Source organism: Salvelinus fontinalis, chromosome 2 (genome assembly GCF_029448725.1).
Source record: "Salvelinus fontinalis isolate EN_2023a chromosome 2, ASM2944872v1, whole genome shotgun sequence".
Classification (NCBI taxonomy): domain Eukaryota; kingdom Metazoa; phylum Chordata; class Actinopteri; order Salmoniformes; family Salmonidae; genus Salvelinus; species Salvelinus fontinalis.
The window spans coordinates 85,701,141-85,718,880 of record NC_074666.1 but is presented as its reverse complement, the minus strand read 5'-3'; the positions used below and the strand labels follow the sequence as shown (position 1 = coordinate 85,718,880).

Genomic DNA, 17,740 nt, shown 5'->3' with positions numbered 1-17,740 from the left:
ATGTATTTGGCTAAGGTGTATGTAAACTTCCGACTTCAACTGTATGTGCATCATCTCATCTCTGTTCAGTACAGTATCTTCACCCACTGCCTTGAGGCTGGACTCGGGCATTCAGGGGTGTTACTGTATTCTGTTTTCCCTGCGTGTTAACATGCCTGTGTGTTTAAAAGAAGCAATGGAAATTATTTCAAAAGAATGTAAGGTGGTTTAGACTTAGAAGCGAGCTGGCATTGTGGCATTGCAAGACTTGATTTTAAATTGGTACGCTATTGGTGATATTACTCTGAGAGCGTCTCTCTCTCTTCAACATGGTGTCCAGTACATGTTTGTGACCCCTAAGAATGACCTTGCCTTCCGCCCTTAAGGTTGTTGTTCTCAATCTGCAAAAGGCAGCCTTTGAAAAGAAAGTGGCCGCCCTGGACAAGCCGTTGGTTTTATTGCTGCACACGATTTCCTGTTTATTTTGCCCTGGTAAACGAACGCTACAGGCTATACCTAACTCTGCAGCACTGAGGTCTCTCTGGGAATCATTTCAACGGCTCTGGTTCCATTCTTCATCTTATCTGTTGTTCCTCGCTGGCTGTAATATGTCTGTCTTTACTGCCCTGTCCTAGCCCCAACAGAAAGACCGTTCTATTCTCCCGCTTTCTGCTTAATGTTTCGTCCATTGTTTCTCTTTTACATCACTCTGCCATTGTGGTAGTAAAATCCTGAACCGAGTTATTGCAGCTCCCACAAAGATAAGTCGTCTCTGACTGGCTGCTTTAAACACTATTACAAGCCGTAAATGAGAGGTCTTCTATTCAGCCTGTTGTATATGGCCATCCAAGTATATAATTGAATGAGCAGTTCATTTCCCTTGTCAGTGCCATAATTACACTGTTTATGAGACTCACAGGGAGGGAGCTCAGTTTAGAGGAGCTACGGCAGATGTGAACTGGCCCATCCATAACCAGAGCAGACTTGCTCTTCTCTCTACCACGCTGTGTGTGTGGGGGTGCGCGTGTGTGGGTGCGGTATATCCGGAACACATTTGACTGTGTGGTAATCAGTGAACGTCACATACCAGTGTGACATCAGAACTAGGATGTGTTATGTTGGTGGTGCTGGTGATATTCTCTATGATTCATACTGGGGACCAGAAGGAGAGCCACTCTGATTCAAACCTGTGCCATGGCTGTGCTAAGTTTGAGTCACGAACTCCCAAATATCATTATTTATTAAATTGCCTGAGTGTGTGGGTGAGAATACATGTCTCCTTCTCACACTGTCCCAGATTGAGTTCCCTAAAGCAGGATACTGTTAATCCTACTGGCACAGTGTGCCTGACCGTGCTGCTAGCTAACCCATTAGCGATGTTTACGGAGCTCTGAACTGTCCCCATCGACCTAGGGTCTGTCCCAAATGGCACCCTATTCCCTATATAGCGCACTACTATTGACCAGGGTGTAGGGTAGGGTGCCAGTTAGAGACACAACCCCAGTCTCCTCTCCTCACAAGCCCCCGGTCTCGTCTCCTCTCCTCACAAGCCTCCAGCTAATCGGCAGCCATTAATTACTCTGCAGGCCCTCCCAAAGATCATTATTCACCCTCTTCAGAAAAGCAACCCCAAAAATAACCTTATCTGTCTGTCTCTGTCTGTCTCTGGGGAAGCTGACCTGAGATGATACCATATCACTGTAGGTTATAGAGTTTCCAGTTGACATTCAGTAGGCTGGGCACTGCTTCAGGCAGTGGCATATAAAGGCTATGGGATGTCAAGGTCAGGGAATAGAAATACCATCCAGTAAGTCACCATGGTGGTGAATGAGAGCTCCCACATACTGCAGCTTCTAAAGGACCTGCTTTCACAGGGGAAATGGTTGGAGACAACATGATGTCCTCTGTGAGAATGTGGTAATGCAATTCACCTTATAGTAGTACAGTGACACGACTAAAACTAACTAGACTGAGGTTGTCTGCGGTACTGCTCACATCATCTGATCCAGGCCTGTTATGTGTGTTTTTCCAGACATTTTGCAGTACTACATGACATGCAGTGTGGGCCAAACCAACCCATTCCAACAGGTAGGCTACTTCAAACAGACTTTTTACTGTCCATCATATTTTAGCAAAGCGCTTTGATATAGGCCTCGCAGGCAGCAGGGATGTGTTGGTTTTATAGCATGTTTAGTATTCATATCTTTTTCCGTGTACAGTATATGCGTGAATCAGGCTAGCATGTAACTTTGATGCGGGTTCTAATTTATCTGATCTACTGAGGCTGAACAGTGAGATGACTCATCTAGCTAATGCGTCTCGCTACCTCGCATACTGTATAATGTATGCACATATCTTCTCTCTCATCTATGACCTCCGAATGACCTCTGCGTGTGAATGAGACGATCCCATTGGACGAAAGGAAGGGGCGACGGTGATCATATGCAGCCTTTTATAGACTGCCGTCTCAGATGAACATTTCACACCGCCGCCTCGGCCTTAAAAACAGCAGCTTTAACCCGGCGGGGGAAGTGGAAGTGATGTCATTAGAACATGTTCTGCCTGCTGGCAGAAACTGAGTCTTAGTAAGAGTAAGAGGAGTAAGACTAGTCAACAACCGCTACTTCAGAGGGAAAATATTGTCTTTTCACTTAGACTTTGTAGCTTTTAATCGACTAATTAAAGTGTGGCAAAACATTGATGTACAGGAGATGTTTACTGACAAACATATCTCCCGGAAAAGCTTTTTGTTCAAAAAGGGGTCACAAAAAGCATATTATGACGTACACTCTGTACCGGTCCACCTAGAGAGGAGTGGTCTTGCTGGGAGAGACAGAACAGAGTGCACACACTCCCTGTGCCTTTCATCTTTTAGGCCAAATGTCAGATTTTCCCGGAGGTGTAAATGTACAACTGCGAAATGGCCACTAAGGCCATTGCCAGTGTCAAATATTAATGTGATTTGAAGACCCTACCGTAAGACCCTATCCGTGACTTGCTTTTAATGGACGGTAGTATTCTTTCCCTCTTCTCAGTGCAGCACAAGCCCAGGCTAGCTATCACAGCTCCATCTGTTAAGAAAAAGGGTTGATATATAATATATCTGACAGGTACAAGGTGTCAATGTGGCGACATTGGGTTGAGTGTAAAGGGACATATTTGACCATCAGAAAGGACTAGAGTTCGCTAGCAGGGTTTTTTAATAAATATATTCTGTGTTCGGGTCAGGAGTTTTCTCACCAAGACATTGAACAAGTAGCGCAGTACTCAATGCCATGTCTGATACAGGCGGTTGTGTTTCCCTCTTGTGTTGTAGAAGTTGTCCGGGAGCCACAAAGCCTTAGTGGAGATGCAGGACGACGTGTCTGAGCTGCTCCGCTCGGCCACCAGAGAGTATCCCCAAACTAAGGTGTGCGTCCTGACTCCTGAGATCCATCACTTTACTTCCTGCTGTGAACGCCACCTGCGTATACTCAACACTCTCGCCACCTACTGATACTCAACACACTCTGCCTGGTCTGGATACACCGGCTGTACTATTGTAGCAATTCTAAGGGTTGAACAGTCCACTGAATGGAACCAAAGGACCAAGAGGCAGAGAGAGAGAGAGAGAGAGAGGAGACGAGTGCACCTGGCCACAAAAGTCTGCTGGCACGTCACCTTTGCGTTATGCTCCTGTTACTTTCACTGGCCTCCTCTGTACAGCCCTGGGTTGTATTGTCCAGCGCTGATATTTCCACTGTGTGCACAGAGCACACTTCAGTGGCACAGTGAAGAGAGAAAATTCTGAGTTCATGGGAACATTTCACGTTCTGTTGGGCTACCAGAGATGTAGAACTCCATCAACACTCATCAGCCCTTGGGTCCCATTTAGTCATTTAAAATAGACCTCTGGACAGACACTGTTCTCTGCCGGCCGTTACAGCCCATAGGAGAATCCGGACGTGGTTTGTTATTACACCTCGTGCAGGCAGAAGGCGTTATAGCCTAAGTTTGAGGTTTCGGAGGAAGTACCTTCATTTCAATGGAATGTGGTGCGCACCATTAAATCCTGGAGTCTGTCTGCATGAGGTGTCAGGGTTGCTGACTGTTCTGGTTCGGGAGTTTTTTCTATTTTTGTTGATGCCATACCAACCTTCTTTACTAGTTTAAGTAGGACACCAAAATTAAGTACTGCCAGTATCTCTCATACACACACACACACACACACACACACACACACACACACACACACACGCTCACTGAGACAGTGGTCTGGCCTAATTTGCTGTGTTAAATGTAGACCTGGCCCTGTTTTTAAAGTGTTTGTGTGTTTTTGTGTGTCTTGCAGGGGAATCTAGAACAGATCCAGGGGGTGCTGAACACCACAGAGATCGGCCTGCATCAGCTCACTGCCCTGGTGGACTGCCGAAGCCTGCACATGGTGAGCTGCCTTCCTGCCTGGGACACCAGGGGGACCATGGCTAACCATCCTTACTCCACAGGGGATGTCGTATGGTCTCTGTGTTGCGTGGTCACGGTCTACATGTGTACATATCCCTCTCTGGGATGTGGTTGTTAGCATGTACGGTACGTTCGCTGCATGTCCAGTCCGATGATGTTTGCAGATGTGTGCGCAAGCTGTGTTTAAACGGTCCGGTGAGTCGTTGCGCCACCCGCAGTTGGTTTTCCCTCTGCCTGTGTGATGGAGAGGACCACGTTCACGGTTCACACTCCTGTGCACGTGCGTCAGTGCTCTTCTTAGCTGAGCTCAACTCTGTTCCACTGCTCTTGGTTCAACCCTGTATTCAGACCTGCTCCTCTCTGCCTGCAGTGCATCCGCCGCCCTGGGCTGAGCTGCATATCTCTCTGATCTGTAGTAGCAGCCCTACCTGACTGCTCTCCCTGTCCTCCCCTGTTAACCCCTATGTGGCCGGTGCCCACTGTCACACTGTCAGAACCCTGCCTGGGTCTCACTGTTCCTATTGTCACTTCCACTCTCATCCCCACCACTCACAGCCCTCACAGCGGAGGGCAGGAGAACCTGAGCCAATCAAGTAGTAGCCCAGGAGCTTACATTCAGCCTAAACCAGGGCCACTTTCAGTAGCAGATAGAAATGTCATGATGTGAATAGAGCTGACGTGGTTTGTTCTTCTACAGAGAGGGATTTTTGTTCTGCATCGTATATTTCTTTCTGAACATTGTGCTGAGCATGACCCAGGAGGATGGTGTAACGCGCCTGCCACTACATCACATGTAATCATGCTGTACCTAGAGGGAACAACCAAGACGTCTCTCAGTGCAAATGCAGGAAGCAGAAGCGGCCGTCATGAAATGTTTTCTTTAAAAGTTGGACAATATTATTCCCAACTTACTCTGCTTTTGTCATGTTGAATAGCGCTCGCGGGTATTGCACATGTTGCCGAGCTACTTCCTCTCGATAATGGCTGTAATTTGCTTGGCTCTGAAGCAAGGCGCTGGAAAAGCACCGTCTTGGCCTTCTTTCACTCCTCTACGCGATGTATCATTAAATAGTCATGTCTAACCTCCCTCCCCCAGCTTGTGTAGCATGTGTGTCAGATAGGGCGCTGGGTACAGTAACCCTGTGTAGCAGACAGGCAAAATGTAGCATCTGTTTGGTAGGTTAGTTGTATTTCTGTGACGTGATGTGAATCTAGCCTGTGCACTAGTTGTCATAGATACATGTATATGACATGACAACGAACCAGAAAGTAGTGATGGGAGGAAAGATCCATGCAGGTACATATCGGGGTATTATTTTGAAGAGACATCGCATAGTTTTGACAATATCGCAATATTATCTGTGCGCTAGTTGTCTGTACCTGCACCAAAACTCCAGTATTTGTCCTTCATAGCTTTTAAATAGGAAGCCCATTTGTTTTCAGCACTTTTATTTCCGCGACTGATCAAACCTCATTTTCTCATGGCTCTTGTCTTGTCCCTCTGCAGCGGCAGTATTTTTGAATGATCGACTCGCAATAAAGTCACAGTATCGAATGGCAGTACATATTACAATTGTGAGAATCGCAATACATGTCGTATTGGCACCGAAGTATCGCCCTACTAGACAGTGGAGTATACTATGAGCAGACAGATCTGTTACCATGTTAGCGGTATTGTATCCAGACACATTTGCTCATGCACAATTGCATCAATGTCCTGTCATACAGGCCTACTGTACATGGATGGATGGATGGATGGATGGATGGATGGATGGATGGATGACATCTACTCGTGATCTAATGTCATGCACCATCACATAATTGAAGAGACTGATGCACTGTACCACCCTGTGCATACTGTGCCCATAAAGGATGTTATAAATGACTTGTCTGTTTCTGTGTTGTGTTCCAGGACTATGTCCAGGGTATAACAGGGTTGTGTTATGATGGACTGGAGGGCCTGATCTACCTGGTGTTCTTCTCCTTCGTCACGGCTCTCATGTTCAGCTCCATCGTCTGCAGCCTACCTCACACCTGGAACAACAAGAGGTCAGAACCCTTCTCCCGCACACACCACTATCCTCCAGTACCACATACTGGAGTACCACACCACTATCCAATTGGACCTCAATGCTATTTCTGTTTCTATGTTAGTGCTCCATGTCAATGAGCAAAATGGTTCAGAAAATAAATGATGTTTTAGGTATTTCGGGGTTTGAGAAACCATTTAGAATTGCTTCCAATAGAACTCATACATTAGTTAATACAGCTTTTGCCTGAACCGCGGACTGTAGCCTCGGAGTCCCATTTTTACATTACACGGAAATGACTCAAATGATAATGATTTGCCTGTAGACAGTCGGAGACAATACTATTATAGAATTTAATAGTTTTTTTCCTGAAGAGTTTCTAAACCCCTGACTAAATGTGTTAGCTGCTTTAAGTCTTCCGTTGCTAGTGTGTAGAACACTGGCAGCGTGTTCCATGGGACCTGGCCAGGAGGGCCCAGCTGCTTCCCCAAATATATCACTTCCTGTTATCCCCCTCTCTCTAATCGTGCAAAGCTTTGCCTAAGTCTATTGCAACCATTGCATGGAGTGGTGTAATTCTGGAGGTTGACGTTGTACTTTATGAAATCCATCTGATTTCCCTCCGCTGGGTGACCCTATCAGCAGCAGATGGAGAGGATTAATCATAATGCCTTGTAAGAGAGATGAGAGTTAGCTGTCCCAGGCCACGCCTCCAGTTTAACTCCACTATGTAATTAGCAGAGTTCTGAGGAGACTGGTGGATATGTTATGTCCTGCAGTTTGAGCTCAGCTCGCTGTTCCTGTTATACAGCAAAGGGTTTTGTATAGGAATGCATCTTCTAAATGACATACAGTTGTTTGAGTAATAACTCGTTGTTGTAATGGTGCATGTAGTTCTTAATAATAACCCGCCATTAAACTTTACTGCTTTTAGTGCCATAAGCCATTCCATTGATATGTTTTAAATATGAACACAGGCAATGTTGGAAATTAGTTACGCCCCCCCCCCCCCCCCCCTCCCCCACTACACACTCTGTCTTCGTAATGTTCTGTATGGGTGAATGCTCTGTATGGGTGAATGCGTGCTGCCCTGAATGGGATGATGTCATTAATTCGCTGTGTGGAGGAGAACGCTGTGGATGGCAGGTTGAACACTAGAGGGAGACATGTCATCATCATCATCATCATCAGCGCTATTCACTGCAGCGCCGCAAGGGCTATTTTTGTCTTCTTTTGTTGTCCATGTTTTATACCTTGACCATTGTGCTACGGGGGGAAATGTCTTTGGCACATTTTTTTTTTTAACTAATGTGGGCTTTCAGTGGTGCCCTTGCGGTAGTCACGATCACAGCTCATGTTTGAACAGAAATGGCAAAGTTAACCAATCCGTATTGTAGCAGATCAATCTGTAATATTCGTGTGGAAACTGAATACATGTTTATCTTACTGGAGCGTGGTTTTATTCCTTAAGCTCAGTGGGGATTTGCTGCTTTCCCTTTTTCAAAGGGACACATCTTTCGTCTCCCCTTGGGCAGTGAATTGAATAGAAACGTGGCCGTGGATGAATGCAAAACGTGACACTGAATGTGCCTGTTTTTGTGCTGCTGCTCTCCCCATCAGTGGGAGAGGGGCTCCCTCTTGTGGCCGTTTGTCACTCTGCAGGGTTGTAGTCAATTCCATTTCATTGGAAATAACTGTCATTCCAATTTTTGTCCCCCATGAAGAAATTGAGAATGGGACTGTGGATCTGTCCTTGTCCGTTTGTACGTTCGTCACATGCAATATCTCAGATAGCGCTGGGCCCGATTTTGAATAACGCATCTTTCTATAGAGATCCAACATTTACAAAATTACACTGATTTGCCCAAGGCAGGAGCTATAGTAATTCACTGAAATGTGTTAGTCACATGTAGTATCTCATTTGGTCCAAGCAGGGGGCGCTGCATCCTTCTTAGAGTATGACATGTTTTCTGTTGCCTTTTCCTCAATGATGTTCTATGAGAAAATGTGGGAGTCGAATATGGAATTTCTGTTTTCTTCCTGAATTGAAACGGAATTAACTCCAACCCTGGTAGTATGTGTCCTGGTGGATGTGTGACTCAGCAGTGTCTCTCTCTCTGTCTCTATAGGAACGAGGCGGACAGCGAGGAGGAGTCCGTGGCCCACGGAGGCAGACTGCAGAACCACGACAACCTGTACCGCGTCCACATGCCCAGCCTGTACAGCTGTGGCAGCAGCTACGGCAGCGAGACCAGCATCCCTGCTGCAGCACACACCGTCAGCAACGCCCCCGTCACAGAGTACATGTGAGTACAGTAACACCAGTCCCATGGAACACTCGTCTCAAACAGAATCACTGGGGGACAGTGGGTGCACTTCCCCTCCACTTTCTCAGTGTTGACAGGTTCAAAGCAGGCTGTGGTGGTGAGGATTGAGGAATGTGAGATACCATGTGACCCAGGGCTGTACTAGCATAGCCTCCACGTTTAGGGCACCGCTGAGAAAGAGAGGAGCGGTGCTCTGCTCTCCCATAGAGGGTCACATTCTGGCGGCCACGAGCGATGCAGCTGTTGCTCTCCAGCTGTGGCCCTTTGAAACCCAAGGCCAACAGCCTTATGAATGGACCTCTTAGGATGGGGGCTGGGGGAGGGGATTTGTTGGTACTTCTGGTTTTGGTGGATTGTACAGCACAGTACAGCCTGGGATGTACTGTGGGGTTCTGTGTCTGTGGTGCCTGTAGGGGTTTAAATGGTATCATGAACTGTTTGTATATGTGGGTGTACGTGCTTCTGTGGCATGGAAAATATATATTGAGGGTCAGTAAGTCATGTACGTGTTTGTGCACCTGTTTCTGTGCGTGTGTGTGTGTGCGCGCGCGCAGGTTCTGCAGCTGCAGTTCCATCACCGCCTGTGTTTAACCTTGGAGTGTGTGTTTGCTCTGTTACACAGGACCCAGAATGCCAATGCCTTCCAGAACCCGCGGTGTGAGAACACCCCACTGATAGAGAGAGAGTCCCCTCCTCCCTCGGTAAGTGTCCCCATGTCTACGTTATACACTGATGGACAGAACACCTCCACTGACTGGGTCTTTTGGCAGCCGTTGTGTAGGACACGATGATGATGATGAAAATGAAAGATCTTTCCGCTGTTAACTTTAAAACAAGATCTCAGTCTGCCAACGAGGCTTTGGAAATGATGTCTCAGTGTAGTCAGTGGTTTTTGCCTCTTATTTTGACATATTCAACTGAGTTTGGCTCACAGTAAGCGCTAGAGTCAACATGACGATCCTAGCTACCAGTCTCCATAGGTTGTGTGTTGTAAGTCATCCTGGATCCCTCCGTCAGTGGTCCCTGGTCCTCCCTGGCTGGTTGTCCTCTTGTCCTGGAGGCTGAGCCCCTCCTTGGTGTCAGTGTGTCTGCTTGGGCCTAGACTCTGCACTGTGTATCAACTCTATACTGTCTTGTCGCTGTTGTTTTCTTTCCTGCAAACCCACACAGTTGTATTTGACTGCCGGCATGGACAGTTACAGCCGCAACAGCTGGCAGTTAAAGCCCTCGGCGAGTGAGAGATCGTTTTGGTAACCTCCTCCGCTATGCTAACAGGTACAGACAATGCCCCTCCCCCCCACCTTCACTTACTGGCCTGTATTCCCCCCCAAACCAAGTCTACCCCCCCCCCCCAACACCCCACCCTAACCACCCATGCCGTAACCAGAGTTACCTGCCACCCCACTGCCCTCCTGTGTCTTGCTAGAGTGACCCCTCACCTAACGCGTGTTCCCTGACTGTGGCCTTGGGCAGCATGCCTTCCTATCCCCCAGCACTGCAGCTGTTTCAGGTGGTACACGTCACGTTCTTGTCCTGCCTACAGGCCCATCATGGCCTTTAAGCCTACATCCAACAAAAAAGGAGATTCCCGTAACTGCGTTGCAGTCTGCCGAGCCCTTCAGACTGTTGCTTTCCCCTTTCCACCTGAACCAGGGAGGGTCTGGAACGGAGTGGACACTGTGAATGACATCTGAGTTCACTTCTTTAGGGATTTTGACGGTTTTGAAAAATGAACGAGTTAATTACTGTAGAAGAGAACAACTTGATCCAGTTTGTTGCCAGGAGATTCCCCTGGTCCAGGACTTGTACTGGTTCATTCTGGAAGGCTTGAGTTCTTCTGTGAGCCAGAACATCTTTCTGCTATTGTCAGGTTGTTCCACCTATGTCTCTGTCTCTCTCCTGGCCTTCAGAGCTCATAGATGTACACTATAAAGGGTAGAATGGCTCCTGAGTGTGGATTATCTCCACTTCACTTTACCTCCAAATCTAAGAGACTCCCATTGAAAGTCACGTTGATCTGACAAGGCCACTTTTCAGTACGTCCGTGTGCAGGATATAACGTCAGGTTATATCCAGTTGGCCGAGCATGGCGCTGGAAACGCTGAGGATCCTGGGTGCACGCATGACTGCAAGTCGCTTTGGATAAAAGCTGAATGGCATGTATATTATATAGGAGCTATAGGCAAGTGGAATAAGTCCTGTTAGTTCTGTAAACCTGTCACATCCTTTCACAGAGTATGTACTGCAAGTGCACCTGGTTTTGTGTCTGCTTCTTCCTTTGCAGTAAATGCATTGTAATGTACACAGATGTGACAACCCAATTCTAGTGTGGTTTATTATCTCTAAGTACAGTATGATAAGCCCTTACTTTCCCATGTAGAAACATACTATATACACACTGGATGGATGGATATATATTGTTGATATGGTAGATACAATGGATACGATCGGTAGATAGATAGATAGATAGATACGGTAGATGGATGGATACAGTAGATAGATACGATCGGTAGATAGATCGATACAATAGATACGGTAGATTTGTATCTATCTATCGTATCTACCGTATCTATCTACCGTATCTACAGTTGAAGTCGTGAGTTTACATACACTTAGGTTGGAGTCATTAAAATTAGTTTTTCAACTATAGATAGATGCTATAGATAGATACTGCGGGCAGATAGTGCAAGTAGTTACTATAAGTAGATACTGGAGATAGATACTGTAAATACTATAGATGGATACTGAAGATTCTATAGGTAGATACTATAGATAGATACTGAAGATTCTATAGGTAGATACTGTAAATACTATAGATAGATACTGAAGATTCTGTAGGTAGATACTGTAAATACTATAGATAGATACTGAAGATTCTGTAGGTAGATACTGTAGATACTATAGATAGATACTGAAGATTCTATAGGTAGATACTGTAAATACTATAGATAGATACTGAAGATTCTGTAGGTAGATACTGTAAATACTATAGATAGATACTGAAGATTCTGTAGGTAGATACTGTAAATACTATAGATAGATACTGAAGATTCTGTAGGTAGATACTGTAAATAATATAGCTAGATACTGAACATTCTGTTGGTAGATACTGTAAATACTATAGATAGATACTGAAGATTCTATAGGTAGATACTGTAAATACTATAGATAGATACTGAAGATTCTGTAGGTAGATACTGTAAATACTATAGATAGATACTGAAGATTCTATAGGTAGATACTGTAGATACTATAGATAGATACTGAAGATTCTATAGGTAGATACTGTAAATACTATAGATAGATACTGAAGATTCTATAGGTAGATACTGTAGATACTATAGATAGATACTGAAGATTCTGTAGGTAGATACTGTAAATACTATAGATAGATACTGAAGATTCTATAGGTAGATACTGTAAATACTATAGGTAGATACTGAAGATTCTGTAGGTAGATACTCTAGATTCTGTAGGTAGATACTCTAGATTCTGCAGATAGATACTGTAGATACTATAGGTAGATACTGCAGATAATATAGGCTTCACTACAGGCTATCTCTGTGGTAGAATTCCAAATTCCAAAAGGCAGTTAAGGGACAAATGTATCTATATTTCAGGTTTACATCACAGCCTGATAAGCATGCAGTTAATTTTTGCCATTTCCAACCAAAATGCAGACTGAAGCTTGATTTTTTTGCACCAGGCAGTTACATTTCTGATCTCACACACAGACCGTTCAGAGTCAAATCTGAGGGTAGGGTACTCTGAGATATTGTGAAAATACTGCTGATCCTAGGTGTCAACAATAGGCTGTCCAAATGACTCCCCGGGTGACATTCCCACAGTGCAAAGCCCCGGTGCTGTATCCCGCATGGACTCTGCACAGTTACGCAATTCAAAATGAATGGTTTCTTTTTTGACACGAGTGGTGCATTTGTTTTTCAGCGTCAGAATAGGGGACCCTGAATGTTTTCTCTGTTGTAGTTGTCATCTGTAATGTGTGGAGCTTGTTCATTCTCCAGCCCTCAAAACCAAACCCTCTCTTGATTTGTTAAGGTGACCTGTTGTTCTCAGCTTGTTACATTAGTATTTGCTTTTTTGATGTCAGGGCAAAGACCTGCACTTTCAAACATAGAATATATCTAATATACACCACTAAGGCAGAGGCAACGTGTAAAGACTTTTGTCTTCATTACAATGTAAAGACTTTTGTCTTCATTACAATGTAAAGACTTCTGTCTTCATTACAATGTAAAGACTTCTGTCTTCATTACAATGTAAAGACTTCTGTCTTCATTACAATGTAAAGACTTCTGTCTTCATTACAATGTTTTCCGGAGGACCTTTCATGACTTTTCCATTTTTTTACAGTTCTTTATTGGATGAAAATGTTTTATCTGTGAATACATGGGTCATCTCATGCTGTTTTGTTACGCCTACTTGTCTCTTTCTCTCAACAGTACACCTCCAGCATGAGGGCCAAGTACCTGGCCAACAGCGGCCCGGGTCCCAGTACCTCCACCCCCGTACCTCCAGAGCACCCATCACAGCACCAAGAACACGACTCTGCACACCACTCACGACAGCACACTCCACACCGCCCACCACATCACCCAGCGGCACAGCTCTAGACAACACCGGGGGTGTGACCCACCAACAGACACACCCGTGTGGAACCGCCTAGCCTCTGGAACTTCTTCTCCAATACCCCTCAACATCTCTGTGACATCATCTCCATCCTCAACCAGGCTACAGTCTCAATCTCCTTTCCTCTTCGCTCTTACTCGCCCTCTCCCCCCAGCAACAACTTCAAACATCTGAGCCAAATATGTCTTTTGAAGTGTGCTTGATGGTAGAGCTAAGAAAGGAACGCGCAAGGCAGACGCATCATGTAAATAGTTCTGTCGTCATTACAATGTTTTCCATAGGCCCGTTCATGATGTTTCCAGATGGCGAGTCTGGGCTGGGCCACAGCAGAGCAGCTAGCCAGTGCAGGGTGGAGGGCCAGTGGGAGGTTATTTCCAGCATCCTGTGATCTCTGTCATCTGCTTCATGGGCTGCTAGTGGACTGACTGAGTGGTGGCCCTTGTTCCCCTGCTACCCCCTACCACCGCCCCGCCTCAGTGCTGGGCCATCCTCGTGGCCCAGGGACAATACAGACTAATGAGGCAACTGGCCTCCAGCTCTTCATGAACGATCTCTGCTCCTTTTCCACTCCTCTGTCTGCTCAGTCCACCAAATATCATCTTGAACGGAGTAATAATGTCTTATGTGAGGATATGTTGCTCAAACAACATCTGTTGGTCTTATTTGTCTGCCACTTTTGGGGTCTCCCTGTATTTGATATTGTTTGAAGGAGATATCCACCATCAAATGGTCTCCGTGTTCACCACTGCAAAAACCAGTAGTTATGGTGCTGTGAAGGAGAGAACACATGACTAGATAATGAAACCAAACTGCCATTGCTTTGGTGAGGACTGAGACAGTTTTGGTAATATCTAGGCTAGGACTGATAACTATTGATAGTGATTTTGTTCAATATGTTGCTACGTACTGTACTCTCTCTCATTGCTGGAGGAGATGTTGAGCAATGCCTTACACAGAGAGCTGTGGCAAGGCCTAGAAACTGCTGTTCCCTCTCACCCTTTTACAGAACTAGGCCTCTGTCATAGCAAGTTGGGATCCAGGCACTGTTCCTCCAAAGGTTGGATGTACCTCAACAATACTATGGCAATGATAAGTCTGAAAGACAAAGACCAGTGTTTCTCAAGCATTCCGTGTGAGTGTTCTTCATAATAGTGAAACATCTCAGTTCCTCATGTGATCCTGTTATTTGGAGGACTTGCAACACGGCCAGTAGAACGCCTGGTCGAGGAAAGGGCATTAACATCAGTTGTATTATCCGGTCTCTCAATCCATGTGTCTGACGAGATCACATTGACATGTCATTACTACTGTCTTAACAAGCTGAGAGACTACTGAATTCTTATCTACGTAGCCATCAGCTTGTTATTGCATTTGTCTGTACAAACAGACTGTGAGTGGGGCCAGTTATCTTATTTCCTAATGTCTTATAGTAGTAGGTCTATGACTGGAAAAGACTGGGACCTCTTAACTCTTACATTAGTCCTGACCTGCATGTTTGTGGCTGTCGTCGTCGTCCCCACCCAGAGGGAGGTTTTTCTTTGGAGTGATACAGTATGCCACTATTCCTGAAAAATGACTGAAGCTACATGGAATTTGAACTGGAGAGTTTTGCTGTGAAAAACGAGTTTATTTTCGATTCCAGCGTCTGCTCTTGGATGATGTGAACTGAAAAGACGGATAAAGCTCACTAAAGAAGAGGAGCTGTGAACGGTGGGACCCACTGTCCTCTCATCAATACCACAGACCGCTGTTATCAGAACTGTAATTCCAATTACATTGAGGAGTTTGATCAATTGAGGATATGCTTGACAAAAATGTTCCCACTTCTATGGTAAGGTTTTGTTCCCAAACCGGAAGACCGTTCAGACGAGGAAAGGAAACATTTCGAAACTAACTGAAGCACAAGCTTTTTTTCAACCGACAGACATGAGGACTGGTTCCTGATTGCTGAGAGACGAAACAAAAGAGGAGTTTCCCTCCACCATTATAAGACTCATTTAAAGTCTCATTTGCAGTGCTCTTCTATTAGCCAGGTATCTTGTGTTGGTGTTCCTCTGTGTACAGTGGTCGGTGTTTTTGCTTGCCTGTCTCCTGTCCTCCCAACAGATCTCTGACCGCCTCGCAACGTTCTCCTCTGCTGAATCACGTTACATCCCGTGTCTGGAGGCTGTGTACATGAATTAGTATGTCTTTCTTCTAAAGAGGGGTAGAATACATGTATTCTAGTGTACAATTGTGCATGTTGCAACAGCCAAGAGAACTGCAAAATGGACATCCTAATGCACCAGCATTTCATTGTCACAAAGATGTGTTTTGGCATAAAGAATTATTTTGGAGAGAGAAAATGAAACTGCAGGAGTTGTTTCACAATGGGTGAACTGAAGAAATGGTGTAGTGACACAGGTTCATTTGTACCATTTACCTTTTCAGCAAGAGCATCCTACTTTCCTGTGGACTCCTAAAGCATGGTGCCCCTTCAAACGTAGAGTGAAATATTGTTGTACGCTGTTGCTACCGACGCTTCTCTTGGCGCCCCTTCGTTCTCCGTTGTAATCAATATGAGAGGTGTGGTTCTTTCTTCAGACTGTGCCAATAACCAAACACAACACCTTACCTTTACTCTGATCTTTTTAAATGTCTCACTTAGGCCTGTTTGTACAGTTCACAGCACTGTGGTTGCCTGAGCAACCAAATGAGGAAAATTAGCCCTACATTTTGAACTGGAAATGTCTTGTTCTTTTATTCTCTGTGTGAAAGACCATTTATTATAGTAATGATGCATTTTTACTGTTTTAGAGTAGTCATATTATCTTTGTTAATATTGTAATGCTAGACCAATGTACAGACTTTAAAGGGATACTTCATGATTTTGGCTATTAAGCCCTTTATCTACTTCCCCAGAGTCAGATGAACTAATAGACCACCGTCTGCATCCAGTATGAGGTAGATCTGCGAGCTAATGCTAACTAGCGATAGCTGAATGAGTGGAAGTGTGTGGTATCTACTAGCAAATGCGCTAACGCTAGTTAGAAACTTCCTTCAAACTGCACGCAGAGACATAAAAACGGTATCCACGAGTTCATCTGGCTGGAGAAGTAGGGCATTAATTGACAAGTATCCCTTTAAAACATGTTTGCTAAATGAGCTGGTGAAGTTGACATTTTCTTTGTCATTGTGATGAAATCTCTTTTTGCTTCATAAAAAAAAAAAAGTAATTTACCATTGATTCATTTTAGTGTTCATTGCATATATTACGATGTGTAGCAAGAAAAACATGTTTGTTTCTTTCGATGTGAATACGAGATCATTTTTGTCTTTCATTGCTTTGTTTTGATAACATTTCCCTGTAGATTTACTCATTTGTTTTTATATTATTTTAAATCAATTACTAAAATATTGTACATGTTAAACCTGTGGTTTTATTGAGCTTGAACTCAGTGTTTTGAAATTAAACCAACCTTAACTGTTGAACCCTGACTTATCTTTACATGTCGTAAAGAATGGACAATGTTGATCATAACTAAAATGCATGATTTATACGAGAGTTTGATTTTAACTTAGCCTACATTATTTTACAGTGGAAGCCCGTGTGCAGCTGTCAATGGTAGAACAAAGATAACAGATTGTTTGGTAGGTAGCAGCAGAACGACACAGTGTCTCAGTAAATATATCTGTGCTATAGTACTCTGAGGTGATGGTTGTTTGTTGATACAAGTATTTTGATATTCAACACAGCAGGCTTTGTTACAGGCAGTAATATATAGCTCCAATGTATTTCTGGGATGTGCTATTGTTCTCTATAGTGTGGAGATTGAAAGGCTATAGGCCTGGAGGAGAAAGGCTGTGTTGTCTGTGTAACCTCACTGGGCCGACGGCAGGCGAGAGGTCGGTGTCACAAACAGGACAGCATTGTCTCCTTCCTGTAGGGCGGAACGTCAGGCAGCTGCTGTCTCTCCAAGACTGGCGTCCTGTCTAGTCTAAGGGGGGTTGGAGGGATGGGAACGTGGATGGATGAGTGAATGGTCCCTCGATCCTGAAAGATCATGAGCCAAAGTACTTTAATCCTAGTATTTTGTTCATCCCATTTTACAACAAATGTAATGTTAGGAACTCAGCCTTTACGATACATTAATGACAGAAATGTCCAACAAATCCTTTTAAATCAAATCGGTTGTCATGTGTTCTTCCAACATAGTATGAACAAAGAGAAGTGGTCAACACGTCTTCCTGGATCGTAGGATGATGATAAGTGAACAGCTGGAGAAGTAGATGAACTCAGCAGCTGTCCGTTCCTTCTGGCCACTCACTGCA

The 17,740-nt window shown here is 44.7% G+C and overlaps 1 protein-coding gene across 2 annotated transcripts in view; it reads left to right on the top strand.

Annotated features, from left to right (window-relative positions):
* The window catches only part of ttyh3a (tweety family member 3a), a 56,076-nt gene extending 39,176 nt beyond the window's left edge, over positions 1-16,900 (top strand). The window contains exons 8-15 of one of the 2 annotated variants that reach the window (XM_055892361.1): positions 2,012-2,067; positions 3,296-3,388; positions 4,310-4,402; positions 6,335-6,471; positions 8,582-8,758; positions 9,402-9,480; positions 9,950-10,054; positions 13,243-13,327. In XM_055892361.1, the coding sequence (XP_055748336.1) occupies positions 2,012-2,067; positions 3,296-3,388; positions 4,310-4,402; positions 6,335-6,471; positions 8,582-8,758; positions 9,402-9,480; positions 9,950-10,033 (719 nt within the window). In that variant the 3' untranslated portion in view covers positions 10,034-10,054; positions 13,243-13,327. Of the gene's footprint in view, positions 1-2,011; positions 2,068-3,295; positions 3,389-4,309; positions 4,403-6,334; positions 6,472-8,581; positions 8,759-9,401; positions 9,481-9,949; positions 10,055-13,242 lie in introns of both variants that reach the window. The other variant, XM_055892353.1, reaches the window with a different exon arrangement.
* Positions 16,901-17,740: the final 840 nt, after the last annotated feature.